Here is a 16500-nt window from a genome sequence, read left to right as displayed (position 1 = left end):
GGAAACTGAGGCCTTGAAGATAAGGAGATACAGGACAGAAAATGATGCCGAGATTGGTCCACCAGAGGGTACCTAGGAATAGTACAAATCTCCAAAATGGGGAGGGGGCCCTGAGAAGTTGCTGGGTACACATGGCACAGGGGAGCTAAAAAAGTATAAGGCAGGATTCTCACACAGTAGGCACTTCTGTTCAATGTAATCCAAGTGCTATTGAGCACCAACTGTATACAAGGCACAGGGATACTGAGCTGTCTAGAGTGGTTCACAGTGGGATGGGGGTAGTGGGGTAGTGAATATCACTATATTCACACCTGGCTAGAGGACAATTCGGTCTATGACTGGGAATGTGATGGAGATGAAAACAAGTGCTGGGGATAGCAGAGGCATCAGCAATGGATTTAGCCTAAGAAGATTAAGGGAGGCTTCCTGGGAGAGGTGGCCTTAGATTAGAATATAATCTGGACTCCTGCTTCAGAGCCTATACCTACACTGTATAGGAAAGGGAGGGCATGTGGTGGGTGAGGAAGCTGGAGAACATCCCAGGAGGCCTTGAGTATCTAGCTGAGGAGTCTGACCTTCACTGAGAAGGCAGTGGGAGCCCAAAGCCACAACCAGAGGCCTGACCCAGGGGTCCAGGCTTGAGCTTCAGCTGCTCCCCAGGCCCGACCTAACACTCCTGGCCTCCAGGGACAGTCAGGACAGCTCCTCTAAAGATGGGGCCTGGATGCGTATGTCTGAGCAGGATGTAAGGCCAGCCCAGCTCTGGTGAGAAAAGGATGGACTGGGACTCCCCAGTGGGCAAGATAATCCCAGACCTGGCACATAGGTTCAGCTAGGTGCTGGGCTTTGCACCCTGTGTCAATGTCGGCACTGTCTATGGACATCAGAGACTCAGATCCCTGGCCAGAAGCAGGAGTTGGCTTTGAGCTATGTCACAGGGTCATGCTGAACACCCCCTCCCCCCCAGCCCTGTGCCTTTGAAAAAGAGGCAGAAAAGCCCCCAGAAGAAAGGCAAGGAGGAGGAAGTTCTTTGTAGTAGGTAAAAGCCCCTGAGAATGGGGCACAGGTTGGGGATCCAGTTTCCTGTTTATGTCTCAGCACCTTAGCTCCAGGTTCAAATATGTAAACTATCCACTGGCTGCTGGCTGGCTGCAGGTGTGTGTGTGTGTGTGTGTGTGTGTGTGTGTGTGTGTGTGTGTGCGCGCGCCCGCGTGCACTCCCAGGCTGTAGAAGTGGCCCCAGATGCATTCCTGACTCTACTCCTCCACCCACAATGAGCCAGGACACAGGTTAACCTAAATAACTCGAGGTTAACCCTTCCCACACCATAAAGGAAGGCCGACAGGGTATTCTAGGGGCTCTGGAGCTAGCTAAACCTTGGGGTGCTCAGGGGAAGCTGGGGACATGCTGATGCTCCAAGTTTGGGGATCTCTTGAGAGGGGCATCAGAGTCTGTGCTGGGTCTAAAGGAGAAGGGTGGTGCTATGATATGGGGAGGGGGCATCCAAGTGGGGCTGTCTAGGAGCCAGGATTCAGGTTCTGTCCAAGAGTCAGGGATACTAACAGGGTGACATTGCTTATTTCTGGGCAGAGTGGGTGTGTTCCAAGCACCCTGCTTCTGGAACTGGGGGAGATCCATTCCAGACACTCTCTCCCTTGAGAGCTCCAGCTGGCTGGCCTTCAGGGTCCTGCCTGCCCCGGGCTGCCAGCTTGGGTTGCCCTGTCCCTGTGTAGCTGTTCCTTACCTAGTCTCCTTTCTCCTCATCTCCTACCTTGAGAAGGCCCTTCAGAGCCACTTTGCGGTTCCAACCCAGTCCCTGCCCTTTCAACCCACTACTGTAGGGCTCTGGCCTTCACCACTCATCTCATTGAGCCTAGGCACCTCCTTCCCTCCCTTCACAACTCCACTGGTGAGCCTCTGTGGCCACCATGTCATTTGTTTGGCTGCTGACATGATACATAAAGCCTACTTGGAGGCCAGCCTCTCTAAGCAGGAGGGAAACCTTTTGTTCCTACTCTGAGGCCTAGAGCTGGGTAGGATGGCAGGTGGTGGCAGCAGGCACTCTCTTGCTTGTAACTTTACCTGAGTTACATTCATCCACCAGCCAGTCCAATGGCACTGCTAAGCAAGGCTTGGATGTGCTTCCCTTGGAGGAGATTCAGCTCACATGCACTTCAAAGAGGTGATCTTCCTGGGAGACACTGGATAATTGGTGGAGAATGGAGGTTACAAGAGGGCTGGGCAAGCACAGGGGTCTCTGCCCTGGCCTCCCTAGGTCAGCTCATGATGTGGATACCCAATGGTCCCAACACCAGCCATGGCCAGAGCGCTGGAGGGGTCCTAACAAATGGCCAGCTGAGTTGGCCCAGAGTAGAAATGAGAGGCTGTGATGCTGGATCAGCACCAAGCAGGGAGTTTGCTACATGAGCCCTGGAAGGTCATCAAATGGTACTTGCTAAGACCATAGCCTCTCAGCCCTCATTGGAAGCACTCTCAGAAAACTGCTTGGTGTCCATGGTTGCTTGGTGTCTGTGGCACCCTCTGTCACTGCTTGGGCTCCTTGGGCTGGTCCTCCATGACCACCATCATGGACTCATTCCCTTCATCCACCCCTCGGATGTGCTTGTTCCCCAGGCCTTGGCACCGTCCCCTCCATCTGCTCTCCTGGGCAAGCACCTCCACTCTGGAGGCTCTGGTTGTGCTTATGCATCCCAGGCTTTCTCTCCTGCCCAGAGCTCCAGAACCCTGGACCCATCTGCCTCCCAGGCCTCTCCACCTGGAGAACCATGGCACCCCAGACTCAACATAGCTACCCTGAGCCTACCACCCAGCACCCTGACCCATCCCATATCCTCTGCCTCTGAGACTGGCGTCACCAGCCACCCCAGCTCCTGAGTTAGAATTAGGAGTCATCCAATGCACAGTCATCCTCAACACCTCCCTCTCACCCCCACGTGGAATTGGTCATCAACTCCTATGGATTGCATCTTCAGAAAGGATGCTCATTCCCACAGCTGCTCCCCGAGAGGCTTCCGACTCCCTGACTTACCCCTAGTCCGTCCTCTACACCCTCCATCACCAAAGAGACCTTTCTAATACATTTGGGTTTGGCCCACCTCTGCTCAGAGTCTTTCCATGGCTCCCTATTGCCCTCAGATAAAATGCTGGTGCTTTCATGTAGCCTGCAAGTTCCTGCCTGACCTAGCCCCACCTCCATTTCTTGCCACATTTCCAGCATGTCCAGCATTGCCTCTACCCCGAGACAAGCTATGCTGGCCAGCTAATGCTTTTCCCTTCTACCCAGCAAGCTTTGCCTGCCCTCGCCTATCAAAATCCTCTATTTTCTTCCTGGCCCACCTCCTCTGAGAGGTCTTCCTTCCTTGCTCCCTCAATAAATTGGAACCCTCTGCCCCTTCCCAGTTGCCATGGCACTTTGCTTGTTTCTCTGGAATCCATCTGCTTTCACAGACTCCTCCCTAGACTTTGAGCTTCTCAAGGGCATGGGCTGGTCTAGTCCTTCTCTGTGCTCCCAGCCTGGGTATATGGAGTTGGTGGCCATAAACATCTGCTCACTTGAGGGCAGATTGAATTGAAATGACAGAGAAAGCCTAGAATACCAGTTCTGCCCCAAACCCCTGCTCCTGATCCTTCAGCCACCTCCCTGGGAGCCTTCCCACTGCCTGTGTCTCCCCCCTCCTACCTGCTGCCCTCAGCACGGCAGGGAGCCCAGGGGAGCCTGGGGGTGCCAGGAGGGGAGGTCTTGGTCTCCAACAGCCCAGCACTCTCTAGGGAGTGGGCACAGTGGCCTGTGGCCCTGCGCCGTGGGCCTCCACGGTGGTGGTGAGCAGCCTCTCTGATTTTAATGTGGGCCTCAGTGCTTCAGTGAAAGCCGGCATGGGAAGTTGCTAATAATGGCACTAAAATAAAATATGCTACATCTGTTATGGGTAGCAGAACAAAATTAGCTGCTCACACCTCTGACATCCAAGATGTCTTAACTTAAAATACTCCTTGGCTTACTTTACATCATTTACTGATTATATTTAAAAGAAATACAATTTTGCAATTACTGTTCTTTCCAGCGTGATATCTATGCATCATTTTCCTTTTATGTTTATATATTTCTCCTTCATTAGTGCAGTCTGAAGGGTGATTAGGATTCTTCAAACATTTTACAGAGGTTAAACGTTGATTAAGATTTAATTATTACTGTAAATAGCTTGGAATGACATATGGTGCAAAAGCCTGACATATGTGCATTTGAATAAATGAAGTGCTATTTCCCAGGATGCCTCAGTAGCTGTTTAACAGCTTTCCCGAAGGGTTATGTTACACCTCATGGTAAGATTGCTGGGATGTTATATTTTGTTGGTTTTTGCAGCTGAAAGCTAAGAACAGTTTTCCAGTTTTTTAAAAACATTGAATATTTTAAATACCTAAATTGTTTTGCACAAATTTTTGCTAATTTGTCTAACTAGGTTAAACATTTTCAAAAGCATTTAGATTTTTAAGCGTGGGCGCTGTGCATTGTGTCAGTGGCAGCGTGGGGACGAGGGGATCCGGCGGGGTGGAGGGGACTCGGGGGTGGTAGGGGTGGGGAGGGAGAAGGTGGTTTGAAGAGAGGGGGTGGGGAGGAGGCCTGGGCCCTGAGCCTAGCTCTCCTCTGTTTGGCCATCTCAAGCGGCCAGAACCCAGGTAGTGGGGTACCAGGCGCTACAGGGGAAGGATCCCATCTTCTCAAGGAATCCCACCATGCCCACCAGCTCCAGTCCTCTCTAAACTGCCTCTTGTCTGGACTCTGCCAAACACAGCCTGGGCCCCACTGAGCTTTCTGAAGACCAGGCTAGTCTATGCCACCTTCTGCCCACTTCCTAGGGGTGCCATGTCTGGACAAATGTCAGGTTCCTAGGACCAAGTTCAGCCAAGCTAAGTTACAAAGGCCTGGCACCTGGTGACTCTACCAAGGGTGGATGTCAGGCCAGGGTCTTCTCACTGAGGGAGTGCCTTCCCCACTGCCCCCCTTGGGCTGGGGGCTCAGAAAGGCCCCCCAGTGCAGGCCCTGGAGATGAAGCTCCTGTGGTATCTCCAGTGGACCCTGTCCTCCCAGTGCCTGCTGCCTCTTTTCTTTCCACCCATTTATTCAACACTTAGCAGGCACCTACTGTGTACTAGCACTGCTAGCACTGTGCTAGAATTTCAGGAGTCTGGGTAACAAGATGGCACATTCACTCCCTCAGGGAGCTTGTGATCCAACATAGAGGGGTGGGAGGTGTCATTCAGATGGAAGTACAGGGAGCCACGCCCAGCCTGGGTGAGGGAGGGTCTAAAGCTGAGACAGAAAAGACTGAACTACAGATGGGGGGAGGGGGCGGGGGTAGGAGTAGAAGTGGGAGTGCACATCTCTGGCAGAGGGGACAGCTCAGGCAAAAACTTGAGGGGAGCCTAGTGCACAAGAGGAAGATGGTGTAGGAGTCTGACTTGATCCCCAGAGGTGGTGAGGCATGGAGCCATTTTATGTGAAGAGAGGTGTGACCAGACTTAGGGTTTAGAAGGCTAGCACTGCCTGTAGGGGGAAAGGACTGGAGTGAATGAGACCTTGTGGAGAGGGAAAGGAAGAGGAGATAGAGAGGCTCCTTGGTCTCTGGCCACAGCACCATGGGATGATAGTGTCTTTCCCAAGATGGGGGAGGTGTGGGTTGGGGCCACAGGAGATGGCAGATTCAGTTCCACTTTAGATGGGTTGAGGGCAAGGCCTGTGAGACATCATAGGAAGGTCTGGTAGGTAGGTGGCTGTGGGCCTGAGGCTCAGGGGAGAACTGTGGGTGGAGACACTTCTGGTCACCCTGGGGCATGTGCAGAGAAGGGGGCCTAGCCAAGTCATGCCCCAAGGACCCTGAGAAGCATCCAGCGGATATTGGAAAATGGGGGGGGAGGTAGCAGTGACCTTGGAGAGAAAGATTTTTGTGGAGTGTGTTGAGAACAGAAGCCAGATTGGCGGTGGGTTGAAAAGTCAGTAGGCGGCAAGGAGGTGGACACAGTCAGTGTAGACAGTTCTTTAAAGAAACGTGGTTGTTGGAGAGGAGAGAGACCAGGCAGTAGCTGGAGCGTGACTTGGGGTGAAGGGGAGTTGTCATGAGAGGAAAGGTTCTTGTTGAGCAGGAATCAGTAGCTACAAAGTGGAGAGAGAGGGAGGACAATTCAGCAGGGGCCAGGTAGGCAGGGGAAGTGGAGCCATGTGGAGATCTGCCTTGCCAGGGAAGGGCTGGCTGCCATGGAGTAGCAGGAGGACAGGGGTAGGGCCATGTGTAACACAGGCAGTGGGCCCGATGACAGGAAACTAAGGGGTTCCCCTCTGGTGCCCTCAATGTCTTTCCCTGAGGAAGGCTCCCCTGCCCAGGACACATAGGGAGTCGACCAGGGTGGCTTAGATGGCTTATGTGGAGCATGGCCAGTGGTGTTGCCCAAGCATTGGAGCAGAGCAGAGTGGTTGCCAGTTGCTGTGAGGGTCGAGCTAAAGTCAAGGATGATGAATTTTGAGTGGTCCCCATTAGGTGTTCAGGTTCAAGAGTCAAGAGGGTGAATGCATAATTGGGCTCTGCCAGTCAGGGCTGAGCTAGGGAGTAGGTGAAGTGATGGTCCCTGGTGTCTGAGTAGGAGGGGGAAGATGTGAAGACTGACAGGTAGGGAGTCTGGGGCCTGAGGTCTCAGTAGTCTATAAACAGGAGGAAGAATGAGGGAAGATAGAGGCTGAGGGGTCCAAGAGAGTCAGCTTTGGACTTAAGGAGTCTAGCTGGAGCAGTCCTAGGTGGTGGCAGGTTCAGGGTATGTCCCTGGTTGGAGAGGAGCTACAGTGTTGCAGACAAGGTCCTTAGAGATGGGGGCAGTGCAGAACTCAGAGGCCAAGGTACAGTATACTCATCCACACTGGTACACTGTCAGAAGGAGGAAGCCAGACCTGGGCTGGAAGGGGTGCTGTGAGCTCTGTGCTGGGAGAGTGGTAGAAAAGGAAGAAACTTTACCAGGCAGGCCACAGGGCCCTGGCTGGGCAGGGTGGGCACAGTGGTCCTGGCTGCTACTCCCTGACTCCCCAGTGGACTTTCCCATTGCCCTACCACTCCTCTCTCTGTTCTTTCTTCCCAGATTGAAACATCCCAGTTGGAGCCTGAGATTGCTCAGGCCACGAGCAGCCGGACAGTGATATACAACAAGGGGCTGTGAGTCGTGGTTGGCCGGCCTGCGGACAGAGCACTGTTCCAGCTGGGGAGTTAGGAACAGGGAAGAGCTGCATTTGCAGGGAGGGGCCAGCTGACCCCAGCAGTCCTGGGCTACCTGCAGTGGTAGGGAGACTAATCCATTTACATGTTAACATAGGGAATTCTAACACATTTTCTACAGAAAATAATCAAGTGCATTTCTGGGCCTTATGTGGAGTTGTCAAAACTCCACACAGCACAATTATGTATGAAGCTAAAATGTTGTAGAGTGCTCAATGGGGTAGAATTAAGATCCTTTTATACTTTTTTTTTTTACGTTTATTTTTTATCAGAATCAAGTCTGAGCCTTGGTCATAGCTGACCAGAAGTGACATGAACAAGTGATGGGAACCAGAGTAGGCCAAAAAGTTGGGTTGGTTTGGTGGCCAGGCTGGTAGATTTAGGTTATTACAGTGGCCAGGCCAGATGGCTCCCAGGGCTGGAGTGGGGGAAGGATGGGACGTGGTCTGCACACCACAGGATGAACTAGCCATGACTAAGATCCTCAGGCAGTGGCCCAAGGAATCCAAGAGCACTGGATGCTCTGGAAGATTCCATGGGCAGCTGGCCCTGAGCATGGCCAGCACTCATCCATGCCATAGCTGCAAAACCAGTCCCTGTGAGTGAAGCCCAGTGACACTGGGGCTGTGGTCACCCTTTGTGAAGACCTGACTGATTAAAGGCCCCTAGATGACCTCAGGTCCAGGAAGGAGTCCCAAGAAGGAATGATGGTTGGCAGGAACCATGGGCCTGTACTTGGCCTCTGAGAGAAGCTCCTTTTCCAGGCCACAGGCTCCTTTTCCAGCCCACAGGTTTTGGGGCTGAGGGTGGGGCTGGAGCTGGGCTGCGTGCTGTCTGGGAAACCTCTCCAGCCACCAAGGCTGTCTGCCCCATCCCACCCTTTCTTGAGTAGAGGCTGTCTCATGCCAGTGAGTACCAGGGCCAGATCAAAGAGACAGCATCAACCCAAGGACAGTAGGCCCTGGCTCTGGCACTAATGGGCTATGTGACCTTGGACAAGTTCATTCCCTTCTCTGAGCCTCCAGAACCAGGTGATTGGATCAAGGGGTTCCTATTGACTCTTCCTGCTAGAGCTCATCTTTGCCTGTTCTGCTTAGATGCTGGTCACCACAGGCACGTCCCCCATGTGCATGCTGGACTGGGAAAGGGGAAGATCCCTTTGGGAATGGCCAGCAGTTGGCCTGAGAACCTGGACCTTGTCTTTCTTTATGTGAGCCCATATCCCAGCAGCACTTGACCTTTGCCCTTACATAATCCTTGCAGTTCTGGAGAGGGAAGTGGCATGGATGCCTGGACCTGATGTTTGGCCACATTGCATGCCACTTCTCATTCATTGCTGCTCCTATCACCCTCCCATTTGTGGGCCTGGAAGGAGGAGGGAGCTGTAAGAGGGCAGCAGAGTCTAGGGTTGGGGTAAGCAGGCAAGCCCCTGTCTGAGAGGTCCAAACAAAGAGGAAGCCTCAGTGCACCCCTCACCTGACCCCAACTAGAATAGCAGCTCCTGGCATGCAGCCAGCCCCTGGACACCTCCCCTGGTGACTCCACTTTGCAAAAGATTGAGGTGATCACTTTTAAGAAAAGACCAGTGCAAGTCATAGCCGCAGGTGGCCTCCCAGAATCTTAGGGCAGGGGTGGTGTGTGAGGTGGGTCTTCTGTGGACACTTAGACCCTGCACCCATGCTGCCCTGGTGCCCACCAGCTGGCTCTGTAGAACACTGTCGTGAAAGGGCCTAACATGCCAATGAGGAGTAACCTGCCCACATCTGTGAGGAGGGAAGAGGGCATATTCAGCATGAAGGGCAAAACAGCAGGGGGAGAAGGTGCCACCATGTTGGAGGCACAGGTTATTTTGAGCCAATCCCACTATAATGTGAATGTGCCAGTGACTGCTGGGCTGTGCTGGTCTCTAGGCCTGGGCGTGACTAGACCCTCTTGAAAAGCTCACTTTAAGCGCAACCTACCCTCACCTGTCACAAGACCTTTATTGTGCACTTTTATCTTGGGACCGGAACTGCCTAGCCTGCCCCCAGCCCCCTCCAGAAGCCTGACAGAGACAGGCCTTCCCAGCCCTTACTCTACTGGCTGCATGTCCCAGCCCCTCCCAGAACCCTCCCCTATGGCTTCAGCATCTCATAACCTATTTGCTTTGTCCCTGAATGATTTCCATCATGCTCCCAAATGCAATTTCAGGTGAGCCAAGGGGGCTGCTCCTGTGGGGGTGTAGTGCAAAGGATCCTTATAGCTCAGGGTGATGGTGACAGAGGGAAACAATGGGTCATGCTGCTAAACCCTGGAACACCCCTAGGGGAAACTTTTTTTCAATACCCATGTCCTACTCTGCTGAGGCCAGAGGAAAGGAGGTCTGATGGGCAGGCTGGTTCTTGACTGGGGCAGTAGTGGGGCCTGGACCCATAGTCAGGGTAGGGCTGGCCCAGCCGATTACAGTGTACACCTGCAAAGGCTCTCCAGCCCTAGAGTCCCTGCCTGACCCTCCTGCGGCACTTCAAACATTCCCTCTATCTCCGGGATGTTCTTCTCCCAGTTCCAGACTGCAATCGGAGGGTGTGGGGACCAGAAGCTCAAGACATCCCATTGGTTGCCTAATCAAGCTGGCTGGTAGACCCCTTGCACGTTGTGACTGTGAGCCAGCTGGGCCTCTGGCCTGGGAGAAGAGCACAGGTCTTAAGGAAGAGAAAGGCCAGTGAACAGATTTAAAGTGGTCTTCCAGCCTGGGGCCAGCGTAAGGCCCTAACACATGCCTTGGCCACTCCCAGGGGACTTTGTAGCATCTTTTTAACCTTCTCAGAAAATGTCTCAATCTTATGTGATTTGCATAATACTAATGAGCTGTGGACAATAAATGATGGTTTAAAGCATCAGGGTGTGACTCTGTGAGTTGTTGGGGGGAACGGTGGGTACAGAAACACAGTGGGGAAGAGCTGCCTGCCTGAGGACTTTGTAGGACAGCACCAAGGAAGGTACAGACCCAGGTGCCAGGCCAGGCCTGCAGGGAGGCCAGAGGGCAAGGGAGAGGCAAGGATAAAGACTACATGAGGGCAGAGGGGGTGAAGTGTTGCAGAAAGACCCCGTGAGAGCTGTTGTCGAGTGCTTACTTAGATGCCCACCTCAAGGAACTTGAGTAAATGGGCAATTCTGGTAGATTCCCAAGCTGTTTATGTCCACAGGCCTGGGGGGACTTCCCTGAACTACCCTGGGCCAGGAGAGGCTTCCTAGGGAGGGCAGGTTTGAGCCAGGGTAAAAAGGTTACTACTTCTGCAGTGGGCGTGGTACTAGCCCTGGGAACTCTGGCCCTTCCTAACTCCTCCACTGTCCCTTAGGGCCAGGACTTGGCCACCTCCTGAAAGCTCTGGCTCCTCTTCTAGTCAGCTGCCAGAGTTCCTAACTCCACCTCTGCAGAGAGGAATGGGGGCAGCGGGTGGAAAGCCAGCTTGGCCCAGCGCAATTCTGTGACTCAGCCAGTCACTTCCTTCATTCATCTGTTCGGCCGGGCCAGAGTCAGATGTTCACCGAACCCCTTCCCTGTGTCACACACTGCTCTGAGCTTTGTTGTCCCTATCTGTAAAATGCGAAGAACAGCATCAGCCACTGGACTGTTGGAAGGATGGAGAAACCAGGTGAGGAATGCACCCTAACTCACCCCTCCCAGGTGTGTGTAAAAGGCTGCCTCCCCTCCCAGGCACTGGGCCTCCCTAGAAGAGTGGGACAAGAGAAAGGGACGGGGAGGGGTCTGTTCTCAACATGATACCTCGGGGTCAGGGGGCTTCTGGTCCCTGGGAATTTCTCTGCTAAGAGCCCCACAGGCCATAGCCCCCATCCGGGGCGGAAATCCTTGACTCTCAGGACAGACACAAATCCCTCCTGGGAACTGTTTGTTGTTTTTAGCTGGTTTTGGGGCTCAGCTCCTGCCCAGCCCAGAGATCATTAACAGTCCAGGAATGTGGCCTCCCCTGCCCCCATCCTCACCTGCCTGGCCTATGGGGGCTTCTCCCTCCCACCCAGGCAATGGTTAGACTGAGCAGCAGAATGCTAGGGGATAAAGACAGTGATGAGTGACCCTTTCCCGACACCCTGGGGACCTGGCCTCATTTTCCAAATGGAGCTTCCCTCAGTCCCCTACAGCTGCTGCTGCTCCTGCTATCTCACCCATCCCCCTGCCTCTGTTTAGCTCCCCTGAACAGGATTGCCTCAGCTCCTTCCCCCAAGGCCTAACCCCCACATGCCCACCCTCCCTGCAGTACCAGGTATCTCTCAGGGCAGTGACCAAAAAATGTTCATTCTCCATCCCCCCAACTGAGGCTGCTGCTGGTAGCTTATCTAAGACCAGAGCCTGTCTCCTTCCCAGCAAAGACACTTCCTCTGAGGCCCACCTACTCCAGTTCCCTGGACTTCCTGGAAAGTGGAAAGGGAAGGAGAAGGTGGACAAATGGACAGACAGGCAGGCACCTTCCCCCTCCTCGAGCCCCCAGGCAAATCCTGAGGAAGTGAGGAAAGGAAGCTGCCCCAGGCTCTTCCTGTATAAGCACAGCAGAGGGAAGGACTGCACAAAGGCCCTGACTCACTCTCAGGGTGAACGCAGGCAAGAAGCTCAGTGTTGTCAGAGAATAGAGAGCAAGATTGGAGAGGCAGTGCAGCCAGCTGCTGCAGGGCCAAAGCCAGCTGTGGGCCACTGGAAGCCATAGGTAGAGGAATAGGCTCACCTGGCTACTTCTGGAAGGTGGAGTAGACCCCATGAGACTGCTGGGGAGACCGGTCAGGGAAGATGGGGCCTGGAACAGTGTTGTGGGGATGAGGACAGAGAAGTGAAGAGATTTAGGACTGATCAGCCCTCTGAGATTCAGTCTGAGAAGGGGGTAGAGAGAAGTCAAAGAGGACCCTAGTTTGCTGGCTTAGGCAGCTGATGAGATGTTAGTGCCATTTCTCTGAGTTAAGGAACAGAGAAGGAAGAATAAGCCTGCAGGGAAAGCTGAGGCACGCTGGTGTGCAAGTTATAAGAAGTGCCTGCGAGATAACCAAGTTGAGATGTCAGGAGACAATTAGGTGTGCAGGAAGGGACTGGAGATGCAGATTTGCATGCTGACCCTTCAGAGAGAGCACTGTGGAGCTGAAGGAACAGGATATCAGAGTAGGTACAGTGAGACGAGAAAGACGTGGGACAGAGCCCTAAGGAGCCTCCACCTCTGAGGCCTGGGCAGAGACAAGGAGCCCCAAGGACCCTGAGCCACAAAGGAAGGTTAAGGGGCTGAACACGCCCACCCTAATTCATATGTCACAGTCCTAGTACTCAGGACTTCAGAATGTGCCTGTATTTGGAGATAGGTCTATCAAAGAGGCAATTAAGTTAAAATGAGGGTTTTTTGTTTTTTTTTTTTTAAGAGACAGAGTCTTACTTTGTCACCCTCGGTAGAGAGCTGTGGCATCACAACTCACAGCAACCTCCAGCAACCTCCAATTCTCTTGCCTCAGCCTCCAGAGTAGCTGGTACTACAGGTGCCCGCCACAATGCCCAGCTATTTTTTGTTGTTACAGTTTGGCTGGGGCCAGCGCCCTACTCACTGAGCCACAGGCGCTGCCCCAAAATGAGGTTGTTAAGGTAGATTCTAAGCCAATGTGACTGGTGTCTTTATAAGAAGTGGAAATTAAGACATAGGCATGCTAGCGGGAGGCCATGAGAACGTTGAAGTCGCCATCCCCAAGCCAAGGAGAGAGGAATCAGAAGAAACCTTTGATCACAGCCTCCGGAATTGTGAAAAGATAAGGTTCTGGTGTCTAAGCCACCCTGTCTGGGGTGCTTTGTTATGGCATCCCTAGCACACTGATATGAGGTCAGGGGAAGAAGAGGAAAGCGCAGAGATGAGAGGCTTCATGTAGAAGGAGATGCCCATTACATAAGTGGGCTGAGAGTGGAGGAAGTGTCCTGGAGTGTGGTCAGGACAAAGGCCAGATCGTGGGCTGAGAAGGCAGTAGGACTCCCACTGACAGCCAACACAGATAATTCCTTAATGAGGTTTGGCTGTGACATGGTCAGGGAAACACAGCAATGGTACAAAATGGCATGGAGCTGAGGGGGGGCGTAAGAGGGAGACTCTTGGGTAAGAGTCAGTAGTGATCGTGACATAAGGGGAAGAACTACCCAGAACTGAGACCCTAGGAGGGCAGGTAGAATCTGGCACCCACGTTGGGGGTTGGGGTGGGGTGGGGATAGGGTCCCCAGAGTAAGAAGGAAAGAAAGTGGCAGGTGGTGGCAGGAGGAAGGGAAGGGCTAGACACAGGCAGTGTGAGGTTGAGAGTAGAAGTCTAGGCTGAAGCTAGTTCTCCTCCCCCCATCTGCCCAGCACCCTTTTCCACCTGCTGTCTGTCCCTGGAGGCTAACTCGTGTAGACTCAATGTCAGGCTTTTGCCTTTGGGAGTCATCAGCAGGAAACTGGAGGACTGAAGGAGAGTGATGCTGGGAGATTTATCCCTCCTGGTCCCTCCTGCCTTCCACGGGCCTCTCTCTACTGAAGGCTGCAGCTCCTGCCTGGGGCCCTCTCCAGCCAGCTGTCTTCGCCAGGTTCTGGTAACTGCTCCAGACTCTTGCCTCTTCAAGTCACAAGGCCACACAAGCTCACCATTATTACTGGCCATGGGGTTCTATGATATCCTTTTGTGGTGTGAGTTTCCCAAAATTTGTTCATTGTTCCTGCCTTAAACTCTTGCTGAAGTGCCCTGTCTGAAGGTACCATTTGACTGATGCAAGGTATGAATGGGGGTGAGCTCTCAGCTGAGGCTGAGAGCCCATATATTGAGGGGTGACATCCTACACATTTGCTTGATGTCCTCACAGACTCAGTTGCAAGGGCAGGTAGAGAAGCGGGGTCAAGCAGGCTCGAGATTTTGCCAGGTAGGTGCAACCAAGGACTAGTGCAGCATTTTTCAAACTTTTTTTATCTCATGGCACACTTGAACCTATAGTTAAACTTCTGAAGCACACTTAAATTATGTTGATCAAAAAAAAAGAGTAAAAATAAGAATATACTTACTGTGCTTTGAACTTATATAGAAAAGAATTTGATTAATGATCTTCAAAAATTTTCGCAGCACACCTAAGATCCTCTCACGGCACACCAGTTGAAAAAAATCACTGGACTTGTGGAACAGGGCATGTTGGACAGAAAGCAGAGGGGCTGTGACCAGGAGGCCCCAAAAGGTCCCTCAAAGATGCAGAGGGAAAGGCAAAGCAAGTGGGTAGGAAGAACTTGTGGTCTGATAGCAAAGCATGACTGAATGTGTGATGGAGAGAGGGCCCAATTCTGGGCTCTGAAAAGCCCTGAGAGAGGGTGGGAGAAGAGGAGGGGAAAGAGAAGCTGGAGTGCTGGGTGAGTTGTCTACGTAGACCCTAAGGTCTAGGGGGGCAGGAAGATCGCAAGCTGGTAGCCACAGTGTTTGACAAAGGAGGGTGTGTGTCTGATGTGCAGCCCCCACTGCACACGTGCACAACCACACACATGCACAGCCATATACCCACACACACCCACACAGTCACACGCACACACCCACAGCCCTCCCAGACACTCCAAACACCCTCACGCACTCACCCTCACACACCCCCCAGACAGCAGATGGGGCGCTCGGGTAATTGGTTAAACCTGTTCCGATGTCTGGCTCCGCCTTGGCAGCACCCGTCTGACAGGAAAGCTGGCTGGGCCTGCACCCGCTCAGCCTGCTGGCCGCCCCTTCCCTCCCCTCCCCCTGCATGGCTGCCCTGGAGCAGGAGCTTGAGGAAAGCCCTGTGGCCCTGCTGGATCCCTCCCAGGAAGAGCCCAGTTCACCTGGTGACGGCCCCCAATGCCCCACGGGAAGCAATCAGAGTACCTGTGAGGAGGTGTTGGTGCAAACCAAGGGTGGAGATACTAAGAGCACAGGCCATTCTATTGCAAAGGCCATGGACTGGAAAGGTCCATGGACTTGTCATGTGTAGAGACCAGTCTCTGAAGGTGAGGCACAAGGATTAGGCCATGAGGGTTATGAACAACTCCCCTGTGCTCCCTTTATTTCGGCCAGTACAATTTGGAGTTCCTACAGGTGCTCAGAACACCTCAGCCCATCCAACTCTCCAGGGCCCAGGCCAGTCCAGCGAGGGAAACGGCAGACCAGGCTGTCTCAGGGAAGGCCTCACTGAGCAGCTCTCGTGTGCTGAGGATGCTGTGCTGCCAGTGTCCACTATCCTCACCCTTTGCAGCGCCCTGCTCTCCAGGTGGGAGAAGCATAGGGGGAGGGAAGGGAGCAGCAGTCCTTGTCTTCTTCCCTTCTCGGCTGCATCTGTGTCTCTTCGAGAGAGACTTTGGTTTGTTCCCTGGAGAGGGCCCAAAAACTCCCAAATTAGCAAACCTGGCAAGCCCACAGCTCAGAAAATAGTTCATCCTGATTCCATGTTTTTCAGGCTCACAGAAGCCTTTATTAATGAAGTCACAACACCAATATTTACCGTCTGCGGGGAGAGGCACAACATGGGGGATGGATGGGACTGTAGCAGGGACTCCCTGCCCCCCCTCGCAGGCCTGGACTAGGAAGATTGGCAGGTTTCCTTGGGTCCTTTTCCAGCCGTTTATTTGGATGACAGGGGGTGCTCTGCTGTGATCTTCCTGGACCCCTACCCTCACCAAATGAAACAGGATCTTGAGAGGAATGGCTCACCCATCCCTCTGCGACCCACTGGGGCCTACACGATGACTCTTCCTCTCACCCTCACCCCACCTGTGTGAACATGTGGGACAGTCACTGTGTGGTTTAACCTGGACTTACGGGCAGTTAGGACTTTCAGGATGTGAGGGCTGCATTCCTGGTTGGTGGATGGGGAGGGCACATTGGGATGGAACAAAGCCCTTTGGTTTCTAGCATTGACTAGACACAAGTGAGGTGGGGAAGAGTAGGGAGAGATGCTGAGAGTCCCCTGGGTCTGTGTTCCCAGCAGAATCACCTTCTATGCTAAGCTCCCTGCCTGTGGCCCAGGGAACAAGGCTGGACCTTTGACATCTTTCCGATGCGTTCAGCACTGCTTGAGCACCTGCAGCGCACTCACCGGAATTCCCTATGGGAAGAACAGCATAAGCAAAGACACAGCACAGGGAAAACCCATGGATGGCTACTCAGGGACAGGCGTGGGTGAGACTGAAGCAGAGGGCACCAAGAGCAAGGCAAGAAAGGCTAAGAGCAGGAAAGAAGAGGG

The 16500-nt window shown here is 53.2% G+C and overlaps 1 protein-coding gene across 5 annotated transcripts in view; it reads left to right on the top strand.

Annotated features, from left to right (window-relative positions):
* The window catches only part of SFXN5 (sideroflexin 5), a 122740-nt gene extending 112596 nt beyond the window's left edge, over window positions 1-10144 (top strand). For all 5 annotated transcript variants that reach the window (XM_053587032.1, XM_053587035.1, XM_053587031.1 and 2 more), the window contains one exon: window positions 7141-10144. In XM_053587032.1, coding sequence (XP_053443007.1) covers window positions 7141-7218 — 78 coding nt within the window. In that variant the 3' untranslated portion in view covers window positions 7219-10144. The remainder of the gene's footprint in view (window positions 1-7140) is intronic.
* The last annotated feature ends 6356 nt before the right edge of the window (window positions 10145-16500 follow it).

Source organism: Nycticebus coucang, chromosome 4, assembly GCF_027406575.1.
Source record: "Nycticebus coucang isolate mNycCou1 chromosome 4, mNycCou1.pri, whole genome shotgun sequence".
Taxonomy (NCBI): domain Eukaryota; kingdom Metazoa; phylum Chordata; class Mammalia; order Primates; family Lorisidae; genus Nycticebus; species Nycticebus coucang.
Note: the sequence above shows the minus strand (reverse complement) of the source record. Positions and strands in the feature narration are given on the sequence as shown.